Source organism: Camelus ferus, chromosome 9 (genome assembly GCF_009834535.1).
Source record: "Camelus ferus isolate YT-003-E chromosome 9, BCGSAC_Cfer_1.0, whole genome shotgun sequence".
In the NCBI taxonomy this organism is placed as follows: domain Eukaryota; kingdom Metazoa; phylum Chordata; class Mammalia; order Artiodactyla; family Camelidae; genus Camelus; species Camelus ferus.
The window spans coordinates 21,099,504-21,119,971 of NC_045704.1; the positions used below are offsets into that span (position 1 = coordinate 21,099,504).

Genomic DNA, 20,468 nt, shown 5'->3' on the forward strand with positions numbered 1-20,468 from the left:
GCAAACAAAAAACTATTTGTGTCAAAGCAGTGAGAAGAAGGAAATAATCTGCAGGTTAAAACAGATCCAAGTGTTGGCATATAACTCAAACTGTGGAAGTTCTGGGAAGCTAAAAGGTTTTCTCTTTTTAAAAGTGAAACAATCAAAAACTTAATTTTTAATGCATATGCCGTTACCATGGAAATCTACAGAGCAGGAAAATGAACATTCCAAAATCAGTTTATTGGAAAAAGACAAACTATATGAAGTCTGTCCATGTATCCTTATTTAACTAAATGTTCTTAAAAATTCCTAAGCTCAAATGACATATCACAAAAGTGTCAGAAATGTGAAGGCAGAGCATATAGTGTACACTATAATGTAAAAATAAAATAGAACAAATTTGGATTATGCTGTCATTTTTAATTTTAATAAAATAGATATTCATACTACATAGAGAGCAAGTCCATCCACTCGATAAAATTTTAGAAATATCTTCTATAAAAAGTTTAGTAGCTGATTGGGAATGAATCCATCAGAACGTGGTTTCCATTGGTATAGTGTTCCCATCCTCACACCCATTCTTATTAATTTTGAGAAAATTTAAAAATACAGAAAAGTACAAAAAATAAGACAAGATATCCATATACCACAGTCCAGAATTAACCAGTATTTCGATATATTTACTTACAGTCCTTTTTTTTTCTTTAAAGAGAAATGGATGTTTATATATAAAACTGAAGCCCCCTCAAGCCAACCCCTCCCCTCCCCCACACGCATCCCCCTCCCTTCTTCACTCTTTACAGGCAACCACTACCAAGAGTTTGGTCTGTATCCTTCCGATCATTTCAAAAACAATTAAAAAACATACATACAGAAGGTATTCATTACCAATATATAATAGCACTGAATTTTGTGAGAACTTTTACTTCAAATTTACAAAAATGTCATCGTATTATATGTCATTCTGCAACTTTCTTTCCCCTTAATGTGATATTTGAGATCTTTCTCTGTAATACACATAGATCTCATTTATTACATTTTTACAGATATACAGTATTCCATCTTAAGTATTTCCCATTTTGTTCCTGATGGGCATTTAAGTTGTTTCCAATTTATGACTACTACAGATCATGCCACAGTAAAAAGCCTGGTACGTATTTTCTGAGCACACAAACTCAAGAGTAGAACTGCTACGTACTTTTCAATTTGCTGTTTAAGGAATGTTCCCCAACTCCCAAGGTCATAACCATTTTAGTATATAGCATTTTCATATTCCTCTTTTTAATCCCCTTGGCTCTTACCTTTGTGTGTAAGTTCAGCATCTACTTTTCTTTTTCCCTGGAGAAGAAATTACCTCCAAATCATTTTTAAAATAGTCCCATAATCTTCTCATCTCCTGATGCCGTTTCTATCGTATTATAAATTCTAATAAATGCATAGGTGTTTCCAAGAGCTCTTCTGTTCTGCTAAACCAATACTATAAGTCTCTTCCTTTCTAATACTTCCAACTTATTTTTATTACGTTGGTGAAGATCTCCAAATCTATGCAGATAGCAATGATAAGCGTGTTTTCCATTTCCAGTTTTAGTGGAAATGTACCTAAAGTTTCAGCATCACTTCTGCTGTAGGTATTTTGTTGGATACAGGGTTTTTATCATACAAGTGTCTCTCTTCAGGCTGAGTTCTCTGGTGTCCTTTTAAGTTTTTAGCTTTTGTTTCCCTCATTTGTGATGTTTTCCTTCAGAATGATTATTTCTCATGTGTTAGGAGGTGTAAATTCCTCATGAACACTTATCAATTTTCATGATATCCACAGGTTTTTAATGAGTATGAATTTTCTGGTGTCTAATGTGGTGTGACTTCTGGCTGAAAGCTTTCCCACATTCACTGCATTGATAAGGCTTCTTACCTGTGTGAATTCTCAAATGCAGAGCAAGGGTTGAGAACTGAGAGAAAGCTTTCCCACATTCATTACAACCATAGGGCTTCTCACCTGTATGGCTTCTCACATGCACCGTAAGAGATGAGCTTTGAGAGAAGGCTTTTCCACATACATTGCATTCATAAGGCTTGTCACCTGAATGAATTCTCACATGTACAATAAGTGATGTTCGCTGAGAGAAGGCTTTTCCACATTCATTACATTCATATGGTTTCTCTCCAGTGTGAATATTTTGATGTTTTATGAGGTACTTCTTCTGACCGAAAGCTGTTCCACATTCACTACACTTAAAGGGTTTCTCTCCAATATGAATTTTCTCATGCTCGGTAAGGTTTGATTTGCCACTGAAGGTTTTCCCACACTCCTTACATACAAAGGGCTTCTCTCCCGTGTGAGTCCTCTGGTGTCTGATGAGGTTTGACTTCTGAATGAAAGCTTTCCCACAATCCTTACACTCAAAAGGTTTCTCTCCAGTGTGAATTTTCTGATGGGTAAGAAGGTTTTCCTTCTGGCTGAAGGATTTTCCACATTCGTTACATTCAAAAAGCTTCTCTCCAGTATGGGTGTTCTGATGTTTAATGACATACTGCTTCTGGCTGAAGGCTTTTCCACATTCATTACATTCAAAAGGTTTCTCTCTATTATGAAAATGCTCATGCTCAGTGAGATTCGATTTGTGGCTGAAGGCTTTCCCACATACCTTACAGGCAAAGGGGTTTGCCCCACTACAAATTCTCTGCTGACTGAGGTGTGACATCTGAATGGAAGCTTTCCCACATTCACAAGGTTCCTCTCCAGTATGAATTTTTTGATGAATGAGAATTTACTTTTGGCTGAAGGTATTTCCACATTTCTTACATTTGTAGGGCTTCTCTGTGTATCACCTTTCAAATGTAGAGTAAGAGATAAGGTTCAAGAGAAAACTTTATCATACTCAGTACATTCAAAGCTTTCTCTCCAACTATAAATTTTCTAATACTCAATGAAGCTTTGTTACATTCGCTGGTTTCTCTCCAGTATGAATTTTCTCCTGCTCAATGAGATCTGTCATCTAGCTAAATAAACACTTCTCAATACTCCTTAAAAGCACAGGGTTTCTCTCTAGCCTGACTTCTACATTTAATGATGTGTGACATGAGTAAAAGTTTTCCCACAATTCAGTAAATTCATAGGATTTCTCTCCAGTATTAATATTCTGATATCAGATGGGGTTCAAATTTTTTTTAAACGAGGCATTTCCCCACTGATTTACACCTAAAGGGTATTATTACCATAAGGAGTAAGCTGTGGCAGAATTTCCAAGTTAATTAAATTGATGATTCTTTCCTACATAGCTAAGTCTAAATTGTGTTTCAAAACCCTTTCTAGGTTAAGCTGAAAAAGCTGTTGCCTTAAAAAGATATACTGTTCGAAATCAGAGGAAGTATTTTTCCAATTTTCTTAGATTCACTGCTTTTTTCATTAGTCTGTACTTTACTGGAGCTGGATGCAACTTGCCTCCCAAGTTTTGCTGCCTCTCTATCTGCTCATTATCTCCTCAGGCTTCTTCTAAAATGGAGTACAAAGAATCATCATTTAAAGGAGTTACTGTATAAGGTGCTTGGAACTGCGGCTGACACATGGTAAGCACTCAAATGATAGCTTTCAGTTAGCAGCATCACTTATGAATTTTCCCATTACTAGTAATTTCAGACTCTGCTTTTGGGGGATAAACTCTGGTAGCCCATCTCATAGTATGAAAGAATGCTCATGACCAATGTTTCCAACTAAATTTTGAGAAGAGGACCCCTGGTTGAAAATTAACCTTCATAGGTACACGAAGTTTAGATTACTCTTGAAAAATAACCTAATTTCAAAATCCAGCAAGTTGAATGTAACAAAAAGTGAGGAATTAACAAATAGGATAAAGAGATGAGCACATAACACTAAGAAAGTCTACCTGGAATTCCTAAGAAAGGGAAAGAAAATACTAACTACTTCCTTCTAAAACTCCATTAAAATGACAAGAAAAGGGAAAACGGCACAAACCAACAAGAAAAAAAGAATATGATAGGAGACATCAACACACAGAAATATTAACAAAATTTCCGATACCAAAGTACATGGAAGATTTCCAACACAGAGAATAGCTGAGCAAGTTCAAATAACATAAAGGTAGTGCAAAAGAGGACACCACTGTCAAGCAAGCCAATTTGTGCCACAAAATAACAGAAAGATTCAGGAAATGGAGGGAAATCAAGTACTTCAAAAGACGGAATAAAGGATGATGGCTGGAAAAAAAAGGATTGTCTGAGGTGCAGCTGAACCTCTACTGTCAGTCAGGAGGCCAAAGGACCACTCCTCTGTATGAAATGGAAATTATTCTTTGCAGAAATTTAATCAGTGAAGCTCCAGTCTCAGGAACACTCAACAAATGACAGGAGAGAGGTGCTGCAAACTGAAATCAGTGGGAGCTATATGTAATGTGGTGAGACCTCCAGGTCTGTCCGCAGCTGAGGCCAAAAAAAGTTGGCAACTTGTGAGCAGGATATGAAAGAATTCTCTGGACAAACTGAAAGGCCCGTGAAAAACTTAAATAGGATGTCCTCCCTCCAAAATGATATTTGTCTGTACTCATATTTTTGCCTAAACAAAGGGGCTGGCCACATGCAAGTTCATGAGAGGAAGGCAGTATAACCCTTCTGCAGGGAGGAGACCCTGAGTCCATGAGGCAGTCCACTTTTCACCCACTGAAGTCTACCAGAGACTAGAAGCACCCAGGCGCAAAAGAGCTTACCTTTCAGTCAATCACCCTTAAATATGATTGTGCAGCCAATATTCCACACATATTTGAGGAACCCCACTAAAATGAAAGATCAACATTAAGAGGAAAAAAGACTACAGAAATAAAGGTAAGGCACAGCGAACAACCCTAAAACCAATCACAGACAGTTATGAGAAGATGTTTTATCAGTGAAACAATAACAGAATTTTGTAATCAAGAAATGGAGAGAAAAGGATCCCACAGAAATTAAAACGTTGGGGTGGGGGGTGGGAGGGAAGGTGAGGCAGACTGTGTTACCATTCACCAGTAACAGGGTCTCCTTAGCGCAGGATTATATTGCTTCACTCTAGCACACTCACACATGGCCAGGCACCTCATCTGGCCAATGAAATATGAGCAGAGGCGCAGCGGTCATTTCCTGGTAGAAGCTTTAAGAAGACAGTTCGGATAATAAGCCAACGTAATAGCTGAGTAAAAGAAGTCCCAGAAAACACAAGGAGAAAACTGATTAGAGGAAATATTAAAAGAACAAAAAAAATTCCCTCTCCTCTAAGTCATGACCCTCTAGACTTCTTTGCTGGTACCCTGCGCAATGAATGTAAGATGCATACCTGGAAACATTACTATGACATTTCAAAACAGAAAAGAGGCCATAAATGCTTTCAGAAAAAAGAACATATGTCAAAGAGGAATCAGAATCAAATTTCTCAACAGAAAGACAAGAAGTTAGAAGACAAAATTCTTAGGGAAAAATTTTAAGCTTAGCTTATCAGTCTAATGAGATAGTCAGATGAAGGCATTTTTCAAATATGCAAAAGCCCAAAAATGCACCTTTTCTCCCAGGTTACTAGTAGAAGATGTGTTCCACCAAAATTAGTAGACAGAGAAGGCAAAAGGTACAGAATCCAAAAAGGAGGAGATGCATGGGGGGAAAAAATGAAGAAAATTTCTACGGTAACTATGATGAAAGCTGCAACGTAAGAGCTGACTATCAGGTCAGAGTACAGCCAGTCTAGACTGAAAGAGCAGGACAAAAATTCTAGAAGTAATACCTCCAAGAGGAGAAATGTAAAGAGATTTCCCAGTGCATCTGACCACGTGGAAACTAGCACCGAGAGGGCTTTGATCTAGTCTGAAGAAAGTCCAAGGGAGCCTGTGCTAAATACAGGAAACCAAGCAAGCAAACAAAAAGTATGGTAAATATCAGTTATTTACATATGTAAAGAAATATAATTTCATACATATGCACATATACTTCTGTTGTACACCAGAAGAAGACAGTCATCTCAAGGAAAAGCACTTGGGCAGATCATTTAAGTTGTGAGCTAAATTTAGCCACTTTTTTCATGGGGCACCATTTTTACTTTATTTCACAGAGCACCATTAATTTGCTTTAAATAAATTAATAAATGCCTCACAAGCTATGGTTATTAAGATTTGGGTATTGTTTGCTGAGAACTTTCTTCAGACAGAATAAAGTAAGATAATCATCTCAAGGGAAACAACTGACAGCCCATGTTGCCAATGATTGAATTTGAGTTTTCAAGCAAAAATCGGAATTTTGGAAAACCTGTATCCTCTACCATGAGACTGATAGTTTCCCAGTACTTTAAAGATTTTTCTAGTAAGATTGGTGATGTTAACAAAATACGATGTTTTGATATTATGAGATATGTCAACATTTGAAAGATCTGCATAATTCAGTTGACCAATGTGTGATGTTACAAAATCATGCATGAGTAAGAGATCCATTCAAAGTTTAAGACAAACCAATGGATTTTATGTAAGAGAACAAAAATATAGTTTAAAATTTCACATTACAGCTAATCTTGAAAAAACTACCACTTGTCAAGTGTTGGTATAGTACCAAAGGCTATTCACAGTTATCTGAAAAGGCTACTAAATCACTTCTCCCTTTTCCAACTACATCTGTGTGAAGCCACAATTTTTTAATACACTTCAACCAAAACAACAGGTTACAACAGGAGAAATGAGAATTGGCTGTCTTCTATTAATCCAGACAGTAAAGATATTTACAAATATGCAAAACAATACCATTCTTCTCACTAAACTTTTTTATTGTGGAAAACTGTTTATTTAGAAATGTAACTTAAGTTTATATGTAATTAGATTATTATTTGCAGTATTTGTTAAATTAATAAATGTTTTTAGAAGTTTCTCAATTTTACTTTAATGAAAGTAAACGCCACAGAAGTCCACAGAAACCAAAGCTCTCTGGGGGTCCTCAAGTTTTAGGAATACAAATGTTATTGCTAATGGGCTCCAGGTTTCCTTTTATGGTGATGAAAATGTTCTGGAAATAGATAATGGTGATGATTGCACAACTTTGTTAATATACTAAAAAATCACTGAATTGTATACCCTGAAAGGGTGGATTTTATGTTATCTGAATTATATCTTAATAAAGCTGTTATTAAAACAACAACAAAACATGAAGAGATCCTAAGGCCAAGAAGTTTTAGAGAACGGATACTCAAAACATTTCTCATTATTCATTCAAGAAATACCTTCTTCTCCCCCTTACTATGTGCCTGGCACAGGTCTAAACTTCAGGGGTAAACAGTATTGAACAAGACTGACAAAATTCCCTGCCCCCATCAAGTTTACACTCTAGTGGACAGAGAAAAATAATAAACAAACTAATAAAGGAGGTTTGCTATCAAGTTTTAAGTGCTATGGGAAAAAATTAGGGAAGGGATAAAGAGTTTCAGTTTCAGATGGAGTGGCCCCTGAGAAGGCAAGATGCAAGACATGAAGAGTGATCCTTACAGTATCTGGAGGAAGAGCATTCTAAGCAGTAAAGTAGTTCAGGGCCCTAAGGAAAGCCTGCCAAGCATGTTAAGGATGCAGTCAATTAGTCACAATTACACACACTATGTTCCTCATGTCCTTTGGCTTAACCTGATCCCCTCCTACTTTTTACACTTCTTAGAAGCTAAAGAACCTCCTGGAAGCAGCTCCAGTAACGTGCTCCTAAAAAGACTTCTCCAGTCTTGTCTCTTACTTTCCCTTAACTTCTAACCACAATCACATTCACTTTTCCTAAAATATTTCACATGCAGTATTTTTAAACACAAATTCGTACTTAGCTAAGTCTTAACATGTATGCTATAACCTGAGGGGCTGAACTGTAGTGACAGCGCTACTCTTCTCTTTGAATGGCTGACAGGAAGTATTTTTTAAATGCTGAGGGCAATGTCAAGGGGGGAAAAAAGGAGGAGAGGACAGTTTTAGAGTTTAAAAACTAAAAAGCCTTAAACCTAGACTGGATTCTGGCATTTGGGGAAAAAAACGTTATAGAAGGTATTTTGGAAGTAAGTGGGGAACCCTGAACATGGACTATTCCATAATGTTAGCACACTATGACTAATCATCGAAGGTGTGATAATGGTGTTTTTGTTATGTAGGGGGAGGCCACTACCTCTAGAAAATCCACACTTAATTTTTTAGGATTCATGTTCCGGTACACACAATATGCGTGCACTGGGACAGACACATCAAACATGGCAAAACACTAATTACTGAATATATGTGATGGGTATACAGAAGATCGGTGAACTCTTCTTTCAATGTTTTTAATGTTTGAAGATGTTAAGAACTGATTTTTTAAAAATCCTACCACAACAATAATTCAAGATTATTTAACAAGTTACCACAAGATTATTTAACAAGCTTGTGTAATCAAAACTGCAGACAGAAAGAATAAAAGAGGCCTCCCTTTCAATAGGTTCATAAGACAGATTCCAGACATAAAAATTTAAAAACATGTAAGATGTTATTTACTGAGGACTTTTGAATTTCTACTGGAAAATGTGAAGGATGGAGAGGGGTAACAGGTTTAAATGATAAGCAGGAACTGGATGGGTGGGGCATTTCATAATCAAAGGCCAAGATTCAAAAAACTTTACAGAAAAAGGAAATAGGTTCACATTTATATTCACAAGGTTAACATGTCATCTCTTAATTAGAGCAAAGTATACCTTTTAAAAGGTTTGACTGACCATATCACAAGGACCATGAGAAAAGAAATAATCCAGATATAATCTGAAAATGCTCTGAAGTGATGTCTGGACCTGAAAATAATGAGCTGAAATCTCTAGTTTGGGTGGGATAATGATTTCACTCTCTGACACAATGAAAATGAAGCCAGTTGGACAGCTGTTTATTCTGTAAACAGGTGAAATTATGGTGGGCAAGACGGAAAGCCTACGGGTGCCAAAATAAAAACGGGATATTTACAGAAAGCATTACTTCTGACTTCAGAATGGATGAATCCTTTTTGGAAATTAATTTATAAAAGGCAGGAGGAAAGGCAGACTGCAGACTTCCAGCAGCCACCTCCAGTAAGAGGACAGAGAGAAGGGGCAGGGGGAGCAGAAGATGAGGAAACACTTAGATCGGTAAAGCAACATCTCAGGTCTTCAAAGATACCAATCAAGCCAAAGAGGGAGAGAATTCCTAGAGGGATGACTCAAACATAAATAGGTCCTTTCTTCTAAAATGGTAAAATAAAGACACCTCTGCTCATTTTATGTCTGGGAAGAAGAAAGAGGAAAAAAAAAGGGGGGGAAATTGCATTGCTGGTAAGAGTAGTAGGTAGCTATAATTCTAATGTCTTCATGAGGAAGGATATGAGCTGGCAGCTGCCATTGCTGTTTTTAGAAGACATATCACACAGTGCTCTCCAAAAACACAAGGCACAGCTCCAAGGGCCACATCACTACCTCCTTGTTAACAACAGAATCCAGGAATGGAGGCTGGATGCAGGAGACCAGGTGGACCCACTACCCTCCCTGAGTGGTAAGAAAAGTAGGACTGAGCGAGGAAATGCAGAGACACCATGCCGAATAAAGCAGCTTGTCAGTATAGCAGAACAGAAGAGCTCACAACTTTCTAGCTCCCTGAATTCCTGACTTGTGTATCCAAACTGCCTACCTACATGTGTATGCACTGACATGATGGATCAGTAGACATGTCACAGTTAACAAGTCCAAAAGAAAACTCTTGATCTGTCTCCCAAAATTCTTGAAGCCCCTCCCATCTCAGGAAATGGTAACTCATCCTCTTCCAGTTAGAGAGTCACCAGTGACTCCTCTTTCTCTCATAACTGACATAAAATCTAACAGTCAGCTATTCCTTTAAAATACCTTAAGAATCTGACTACCTGTCACTAACTACAACTACTACCGATTACTGCGGGAGCCTCCCATTATCCCCCCAGCCTCTGTCCCCTACACCGTACTTTATAGCAGCCAAAATGTAATTCTGATCTTTTCATGCCTCACCTCAAAACCTTTTGACGGCCTCCCAAATCACTCAGAACAAAGGCCAAGTCTGTGATCTGGCCTGTTACTGAACCACACCTACTCTTACTCCCTTTTGCTCCCTCTGCCCCAGCCCACTGCCCTGATTACTATTTCTTGAACAGGAAGCTCCAGCCTTAGGGTTTTTAACAATTTTAGTTCCTTGTAGCTGAATGCTCTTTGCCAAATGCCGGCATGCCCCACTCTCGTACTCTTCAGCTCTTTTTTCAAATGTCATCCTCTTACTGAGACCTTTCTGTAACCAACTTTTTTAAAATTATAATCCCCAAATGGCCCTCTATGCCAGTTTTCCTTACTTCATTTTTCTCCATAGCACTCACCACCATCTGACAATATATTTTTTACCTATTTACTTATAGTCTGTTTTTCCTAACCAGAATGTAAGCCTCAGGAGGGAGGAATTTTTGACTGCTATGATCACCTACATCTCCCTAGTACCTGAAATGGTGCCAAATACAAATCGTTCAATACTTACTGAATACATAAATATACTATGTTGGTAGCAATGTAAATTGATTTATTTCTTTTGAGAACTATGTGCCTATTTTTATCAAATCTATAAACGTAACTTTGATCCAGCATTTCCACTTAGAGTAAACTATAACGTGACTGTATCTGCACATCTCTGCAAAGCAATACAGACAAGTATACACACTTGTACCTTCAATCCCATAAGCCTGGAAACAACCTAAATGTCCATTAGTAGGAGACATGTTAAACAAATTAAGTGTTGATAGAGAAAAAAAGAAAATTCTGGACACAATAGAATACATACCACCATTTATATGAAAAGGAAAACTGAAGGCTTATATATATTCATATTTGCAGCACAGACACATAATATATGCTGGTTTATACACAGACTACCTCAAGAAGGATACACATGAAACTCTTAAAAGTGACCGCATCTTTGAAAAAGAACTACAGGACTGAGGGACAGAGATAAGAGACTTTCTCACTGAATATCTTGATGTTCAAAAGTTGTTAGTAATTCATGTATCATATTAAAAAATACAGACTCGTACACTCATACATACATACACGCACACAGCAGAAAGGCAGAACTGATTTCTAAGGCAAAAACTTCTGAAAGAGGGGTGGCAGGGAGGGAGGCAGGAGTTTGTTGATGTAAAATGGGGCACTGGGTAAGAAGACAACAGAAAGGATGATCACAGATGTGAAACATAATGCCAAGGCATGTAACCACTGAGAATGAGAGGAACTGGTAAGTAATAAAAAGGAAACTAAATACCAGACGACACGTAAAGATCTAAGACATATAGAAGACAACGCACGAGGAAAGGAGTCTACACACATCAGGAGAGGTGAGACTGAGGGTGTCGTGAAAGAACCATCACACAGAGGCAGCACAAATGAGTGCGAAGTGTTGACATGCAGAATAGAGATGAGGGGGCACGTGGCCCTCGGGAATCTACTAAGAAGTAGACTACTGAAAGAAAAAATGTCCTTCAGGTATCCAAAGAATTCATACCAACTGATACTCTAGGACTAGGGCCTCTAAGAAAACATCCTTAAAAGCATTTCAGAGGTGGCAATGCTGACTGCACAACTGTGACCTGCCTGGCTGTGATTCACTCACCTGCACAAATTTCTGTTCTACCTCTTCCTCCACCATCCAGAGTTCGTCTTCTTGCTTCAACAAAGGATCACACACAGCTTGGGCAGTTTATAACCTGCTACTGGGGAAATGACACAGCACTAGAAGGTTAATGCTGGAGCCAGAGTCCTGTCCTAGAACTCGGGCTGAGCCCTGGGCCGCCGGGCCTTCTGAAGGATGAGGAGGCTGCGGTTCCCAGGACTTCACGAGGAAGAGGCCCTGTGAAAAAGAACAAAGTAGTGACTTTCTGCCTTAGAGATTAAAGCACACACACAACTATACGAGCAAAGAGACTAAGACTATTTGGATTCCTGAATCTCAAAGCCATACTCATTAAACCACTTTAGGCTCCACAGATCCAGAACGGAGGAAGAAAGAGGGAATTTATTTTCAGAATTTTACTTACATAGGGAAAGCTGCCCACACCTTACACGACTGGTTCCTACAGTTCTCTAGCACCACACTCCCACACAGCTTCCTGAGCGGATTACCTGGCAACTTCTTCCTGCATGAATTCAATACTCTGATCTATGACTATAACAACATAAGCCTATCAGAACCAAGCCACATGGATGCAGTGCGTAGGAAGTTTTTCTTGACAGTATTCAGGAAAAAAAACAGCCAAAGTTTTCGTAGAGTCCTAATATTTACTTTGTTTGCAATATACCCTGAATGAAACTACATATTTAAAGTGTCCTGTAAATATATGTTCATCCATACATTCAAAAAGATGTTTTTAAGGACATTATTAGGACAATGGACAGAATTTGAATGTGGACTTTGGATTAAATAATAGTATTGTACACTTTCTGGTTTTGATTACTATACCGTGGTTAAGAATGTCCTCGTTCTTAGAAAAACGAATGCTGTAATTACAGCTATTACAGTATTATAGTACATTAGATATTACAGATATTACAGTATTCACAGATAAAGGGATAATGTATACAACTTAGTCTTATAGTTCAGTAAAGAAATTAAACACATATTTGGAGAGAGAGAAGGAAAAATAAAGAAAAAAAATACCAGTGTAAATGGTAAATTTGGGTAAAGGGTATATGGGACTTCTCTGTATAGAGACACCCTTCTCTAGAAAGGGTATATGCAAATTTTCTATAAAGCTGAAATCATTTTAAAAAAAAAAAGCAAAACCCTAAAAAAGCATAAGTTACTACTCATACACTCTATCTACTATGTGTGTTGAAAAAGCTTGGTCACCAATTTGTACTAGGGTGGCAGGTGGAAGGCTTAGAGCTGATTTAAACAGTAATGCACACAGAGATAAACACGAGAGGGCGAGTTGCCTAGAAACCACCTGCAAGAGGAAGGAGATCAAGTTTGATCTGGACATTCAGAGTGTCAGGTTTCTGAGGAACATGCAGGCAAATGTATCCAACAGACAATTGCATATATAAACAAGGAGCTCAGAATAGGCCTAGAATGGAAGCAGGAATTTGTCAGTTGTCAGAATATCATTGCTGCTGAAGACCAGGGAGTAATGTTGCTGTGAGTGTGGAGACAAGGAAAGGTTTCAAAGAAGGATGGAGGCTGCTTAGTTTGAATCTTCCAAGTACTTCTGAAAACCATATAGAACATCAAGAATAACAGGGTGACGGGTGCGTAGCAAGCAGCTAATCCATACACTACAATTTTAGTGAAATTAGTAGAGAGAATTTACACTAACTCTAAATTATACATAAGTATGGCTCAAAATACTCAAAATGGCATAAGTGGTGCAGGAACCACAACAGCGTGATAGGTGTAGTAAGAAAGACTAGACAATGGTGAGAAGTCTTTGAGGTAACAGATCCCAGAAGTAACCAGCAAATATTCATTCTCCGAACTGGGGATTCACCCCGATAAAAATTATTGTAATCAAGTCTAATAATGAACAAAACTGGTGACCAAAACCCCTCCCAGACTCCACGTGTCTCTGTGAAAGGGAAATTCAAACAGGAGGCCTAAACAGGAAGTTGCAAAGAAGCCCAGGAAGAACTGGGAATGCTGAGGGAGAGTCTGAGGACTTAGGGAGTTCAGAAATCTGCAGCTAATACTTCCTTACAGAATGAGTAGGCCTCACCTAAGAGGGAACTGATGAAAGCCAGACCTAGATTAAACCGAAAGAGATTGCAAGGGAAGCAGAAAAAGTAGGCTTAAAAAGTACTTGGGAGTGGGGTGACCCCAGATTTAGCAACTTCTAAAAGTGAATGCATCATCCTAGAAGGCAAGTTCCACGAAGATTGATGGGAGGTGGAGATAGAAGTCAACCTCAACCAGGTTAGGGTCATGGAGCCAGAGTGGTGCGGCAGTCCTTTGCTATTAGACACCAGAAGAGGCATGTGAGCTTTGAAGCACAGAATACTACTATGTACTGCATACTAGGAGAATCTACCTCAAACAAACAGGAGTAACAAAATATTTTGTTTGTTTATACTGTTTGAAGAGTATAATTTTCCAAGTTAAACTCATCTGAAAAATACTGTCACAAGCAGATAAAAAATGAAACAGAATGTAACAAAACTCATTTTTTAAAAAGACATAAAAACTTTTAATAAGCAAGCAAAGCTATAAAAAGAACACAAAGATAAATGAAGGAACTGAGTTAAGAAATGGTCACCAAAAGGAGGAAATGGAAAGAAAACAAAATAGGAATGGACATCTTACTTTTGTTCTGTTTGACTTTTTAAAAAACAGCAGTTATCAGAGTTTAGAGGGATTTGTGTTTTCTTGATTAATGTGATCTTTCGTGGTTGTTGCATCTGACGCACAGCTGTGGCCTCTGCCTTAAACTTTTTGTCTCTACTCACATCCCCAGAGACACAGGCAGCACTGGCACATATATATATTGATAGTCATAATCTATATCTCATCACCAAAGCCAGCATCTTATATAAAGCACAAACACTGGCAAAGGCATTTCTATTAAATTCTAAATAAAGATAAGGATGCCCACTGCCTCATTATTTAATATAAGTAATAATTCAGTAAGTTAAGCAAGGAATAAAATCAATTTATAGAAATCAACAAGCTTTATATGTATCACAACAATAACTCTATTCATACCTAGCAATATAAAAGATAAAGTACCTAGAAATAAACTTAGCAAAAAGTGTCTAAAACTTTAATGAAGAAAATTTTAAAACACTCTTAGGACCCAAAAGGAAACTGGAATATATAAAAGACATGTCATGTACATGGACAGGACTATTTAACATGACAAAGAGCTAATGTCCCTTTCCCTAAATTATTTTATGAATTTAATACAGTATCAGTAAGTTTTCTTCCTAGCAAGCTGATTCTAAAGTTTACATAGAAAAAAAAAGCAATAGCTAGGTAACCAAAAAAGACAAGAAATAGGAGGAAATTAACTACACTAGATATTAAAACAAAATTATAAAGCATATTTAATAAAAAGATAAATATTGGTATGTGAATATAGACCAGAAGATGGATGAATATAGTCCAGAAATAGACAAAATACATGAGAATTTAGTATATGATCAAAATGGAATCTTAAAATAGTGTTTAGGCCTTTTAATAAACAGTGTTGGAAGAACTAGGTTTCCTAATAGAAAAATATAAACCTGGATGCATACCCAATATCATATGCCAGGATAAACTCCAAATGGATTAAAAATATAAATTGAAAATGAAGTCCTATAAAAATTATAACTGTGTGAGGATCTGAAAGTATAGGTGAAACCTGGAGTGGAAAAGGCTTTCTATGACCATAAATGAAGACTGATAAATCTAACTACATAAAAATAAAAACTTCATGATTCTGCATGGTTTAAAAAAAAAAGAAATGAACAATGTGAACAAGGTCAAAATTTAAAACTTAGAAAAAAACTGCAACTCATTTCACATAGGGCTAACGTTTCTAATGTAATGTAACAGCTCCTAGAAAAAGCACCCCATAGTACAATGGGAAAAAGGATATGAACAGACAGTTCCCAGATAAATACATGTGGTCCTCAAACATATGAAGATACTCAACCTTACTCATAAAAGAGATGTAAATTAAACCCACACCGAGATACCAATTTCCACTCATACCTTTAGCAAAAAAATCAAATATTCAGCACTACAGTTTGATGATAAGGTCCTAGGAGGAAAGGTGTTCTTGTGGACTGCTAATGGAAATGAAAGTACTTAGCTCCACTAGGCAATTCCACTTGTAGCAACCTACTCTGGAGATAATCTTGCATAAGTACAGATGACAACAGAAAAAAATTATTCACTACAGTAACAGCAAAAGATTGGAAACAACCCAAGTATCCAACAGCAGAATCAACTACAGCACACACACACAATGGCATCTTATTTATACAGCAATTAAAAAACAAGAGAGATGACTAAAAAAAGATCTCCAGGACATATTGTTAAGTGAAGAAAGTGAGGAATACAAATGTACACAGTACACCTTTTATGTAAGGAAGGTGGGGAAATAGGAGGGAAGAACAAATATACATTAATGACCTAACAAACAAAAAAATACACTTGAAGGATAAACAAGAAACAAACAAACAAAAAAACCCTGGAAACTATATTTAATTGCGAAAGAGAAGAATGTGATGAGGGAGGGGAGCAGAATGAGATTATCTCTGAGATACCGTTTTCGTTGCATCATAAAAATGCATTACTTATTTTTTTTATATAATCAAATTCATTTTCTAAAAGCAGTCCTTGAACTTGAAAACAAATTGAAACAAATGACTCAACTGTACATTAACTTGGTAATACAATTCCTCAAAGAATTTATTTCAAATCACTTTAGAACAGAGAACTTTGACTAAACATCTTTACTGGGATGCATTCTAAGGACAAAAATAACTATAAAGAAAATTTTCAACAAGGTCCTACTGAACAGCACAGAGAACTATATTCAGTATCTGATGATAACCTATAATGAAAAAGAATATGAAGAATATATACATATAACTGAATCACTATGCTGTACACCAGAAATTAACATAACATTGTAAATCAACTATACTTCAATTAAAACAACAAATTAAAAAACTTTTTTTCACATGATATAGTATGTTTATAGTTACTATTACTATCAATATTGTTATTTTCAAACCGTTTTCCTTATACTGCAGGATAAAAGAAATAAGTACATATTTATGTGAAGCCATTTAAAATTTTTTTACTATAAAATACTGTTAGGAGCTAATTATGAGGTAAAAGTATTAAACCATTTAAACCGAATTAGAAATACTAATATGAACTCATGTTTTTTAAAAATGGATTTTCTACCTCGGTCTCTGAAATGGCCTTGAAACAACGTTACCTCTGCAGCCATGAGAACATCAAACACCCAGATCTTGGTCTCCAACACCATTCTCCAGAGAAAGGAACCAGAGAAACCTGGAGAAATGGCTGATCCCAAGTCTGGGAGGGAAGGAGCAAGGTGGGCTTTTAGTGCAAGAAAGCTTTCAAAGTTAAATGGTGGCAAAGTTAAATGAGACGAGGAGTCAGCATGAAGGAGCCTCTTTTAGCTAAAACTATGACAATATGACTACCAGAAATAAAACTAGTTGTAGTTATTAGAATGTAGCTTTAAAATGATGCCTAAACAAGAAAAAGCCAGGACAAATTTGACACGATTTGAGGTAGCAATCAAATAAATGTAAAAGAAATGAAAAAATTAGAAAATCATCACTTTGCTACCCTGAAAAAAATCATTGATTCAGCTAAGGATTATTTATTGGTGTCAAAATCTTCTATTAAATGACTGATGGGGAATGGACATTTGTATGGTGCCAAATTATGAAACCATGCAGATTACATTTTTGTTATAAAGGGAAAAATACAATCACTAAAGGTGGACCAGTCATACAGTACTTCTCTCCTGATGTTCTGCAATTTGAAGATCATCTCTGATATAGTCTGGCCCAAATTAAGTCACAACTGGGATTATAAAAAAAAATCTCCAAGGGAGGAGGGGTATAGCTCAAGTGGTAGAGCACATGGCTAGCATGCCTGAGGTCCTGGGTTCAATCCCCAGTACCTCCACTGAAAAATCAAATAAATAAGTAAACCTAATTACCTCCCCCCTGCAAAAAAACAAAACAAAACAAAACAAAACAAAAAAAGAAAAAAAAATCTCCAGCGGGGAGAGTGTAGCTCAGTAGTAGAGGGGCCTAGCATGCACGAGGTCCTGGGTTCAATCCCCAGTCCTCCATTAAAAAAAAATGAAATAAATAAGTAAAAAACCTAATTACCTCCTCCCCCCAAAAATTTTTTTAAAAAAAAATCTCTGAATTAGAATCACGAGAAAATAACCATCATAGAAATCAAAGAACAAAGCTCATGAAGGAGGTAGTGGAGTTTCTAAAGGTGAGTGTAACTTGAACACAGAAGCTTAACTTCCTCATTTCAGTTACAAAAAGAAATGTCAAAAAAAGGATTTAAACCTGAAAATTGGAGCATCTAAATATCTGAATCTTTCAGAAATTTTTACCAGAAACAGTACCATTTTTGAGGAAATATTATTTTGCCAATAATAGTAATAACCGCCCTGTGAATCAGATACTGTTATTTCCCTTAAAATACTATGAGAAACTGAAGCAGCACAAGGTTTAAGTACCTAAGGTCACCAAGGTACAAAGTGGCAGAAGGGGTCTGGCTCCACGGCCTATGTCCTCCTTTTAAAAAAAATAACTACTTTGACTTTTAAATATATACTAAATTCATAAAGTTAGGGAAAAAAAGCATAAAAAAGTATTTGCCTTTGTTCTATATATGCCAGTACCTCTACCCTCACCAGAATATGATAGCCACTTTTATGTTTCCTGTGGATCTTTTGAGTTTTTTAAGAGAAACAAACACAAGTATATTTATCTATTCTTATCTCTCCTATTTCTGACTCCAAATGAAGCATACCATGCATTCTGCATCCTGCATTTCTCACTTAACACATGTTTAAAGTTATTTCAGTGTCAGTATATAAAAAGCTTCCACTTCATTCTTTTGCTCAGCTGCAAATCATTCTATTGTATACATATACTACAATTTTATCAAACCAATCTCCTACCGATGGGCATGAATTGTTCTAACCTTTTTCTCCATGAAACATTGTTGGCAGGAGCAATCTCCTACCTGTACCATTTCATGCAAATTCAGGTACATTTGTAGAATGAATTTTCATATGTAAAATAATTAGATCAAAAAGAAAATACATATACAGATACTATCGAACTGCTCTTCATAGGCCTGCTTCCTAATAATAGTAATACTATTTCAATTTCTGAGAATTTAAAGTGTTACTGATGGGCTCTCAATCTCCCCACACCCGAACTGCTTTCCTTTTGCATTTTAGATGCAAATAAATGGCCACTCCATTTAGATGCAAATAGATGTCTATTCTAGCCCGTCTTATTTTTCCATATGAACTGCAGAATGAGCTTACCTAGTTAAAAAACAAAACAAAAAAACCCCTGCAAATACTTTCATTGGGATAACATTAAAATAAGGTTACTTAAATTTGCCCACATTTGTTTTCCTATTGAAAAAGATACATCTATTTGTTCACATCTTATGTTATGCCCTCTACCAGTATTTTAAGATTCTTTTCCAATAGTTTGCACATTTCTTGTTTATTCCTCAATTTTTTTAAACTGTCCTTGTAAATAGTGGTTTTCTTCTATAATATATTCTAACTGGCTGTTGTTTGTCTATTTAAAGGTTACTGATTTATAGCTACTGATTCGGTACCCAATTATTTAACTCTTACATAAAATGTGAAGGATGACTATACGTAGATTCCTTAGAAAAAACTATCCTCGTTACTTCACAAAATCCATACAACCTGGGAACACTTCGATGCATCTAGGAGTTAGGTCACCGAAAATCTAGTCCAGATTCATGGATAAACATTGCAAGAACCAAGTTTTTTTTTAATAGAACGAGGATAACTGTCTAATATAGAACCCCAAACCCTTGACTCCCTAACTCTCGGCTTTCTATGCTATATAACACTGCTTCTCAAAGTGTAACGCTGCTGTTTACCCCACGACTTAATAGCAGCCCTATTAAAGTAGCCTAAAGATCAGGATATTTGATACCGTTTGAGACTGGCTACCCCTAACAAAAAGTTCATTTGAATATTCTTGCTTGTTAAAAAAAAAAAAACAGTGATTTGTATTCTATCCCAATTTTTAAAATGCGCTTTTATATAACTGTCCATCTTTAAATTATTTACCACTTAGCTTTTAACCTCCTTCAAATCTGCAAGTAAATTAGATGTTTCAGGAACATGGCACCGTTATTACCAGCACTTTCGACAAGGGAAGGGCGGCTCGGATGTTATTATCTCAACGCTGGTCTCTTACATCTCTCTCTCAGACGCAATCATACACAACCCTGCATCCACAGTTTCTCACTCAAAAATCTTAAAACATCCGGTCAAACTTGCGGTCAAACTCTGGGTCACGCACGCTCGAACCCTCCTCAGAGGCCCCCACCCCCACCCGACACGTAGGCCAGAAGCATTTAAACCCACTCCCGATCTTCACGCCGCACCCCAATAGATCCGGAATCCTCCCCTTCAACCTCCCCGACCCCATCAGCCCAAGACGCCCACATCCCACCTCCTATTTTCGCGCCACGTGGACCCAGGGGCCGGACTGACCCGCGGACAAAGACCAAAATGTCCACTCGGTGCGCTGCGCCTGCGCACTCTGAGGCCGAACGAGCACTCCCAGAAATCTCCGCGACGCGGCCCGCACGGTCACAGCGGCCAAGCCCAGGCTGGTATCTGATTACCTTCTATCAACAGCCACGCCTTTTTCCGGCCTTGGACTACATTTC

General features: G+C 37.1%; 1 protein-coding gene across 1 annotated transcript; it reads right to left on the minus strand.

The window, feature by feature from the left end:
• Window positions 1–381: 381 nt before the first annotated feature.
• ZNF146 (zinc finger protein 146) lies at window positions 382–20,382 on the minus strand. Its single transcript, XM_014559023.2, has 3 exons — window positions 20,249–20,382; window positions 11,634–11,870; window positions 382–2,808 (listed from the first exon to the last, which is right to left on the minus strand). Exon 3 carries the CDS (start codon window positions 2,679–2,681, stop codon window positions 1,803–1,805), a length of 879 nt encoding a protein of 292 aa, XP_014414509.1. The 5' UTR covers window positions 2,682–2,808; window positions 11,634–11,870; window positions 20,249–20,382; the 3' UTR covers window positions 382–1,802.
• Between the last annotated feature and the right edge of the window lie 86 nt (window positions 20,383–20,468).

Bases quoted from the DNA above. Each gene is read 5' to 3' on its own strand.
- ZNF146 (XM_014559023.2), bottom strand. From the start codon at position 2,681: ATGTCACACCTCAGTCAGCAGAGAATTTGTAGTGGGGCAAACCCCTTT.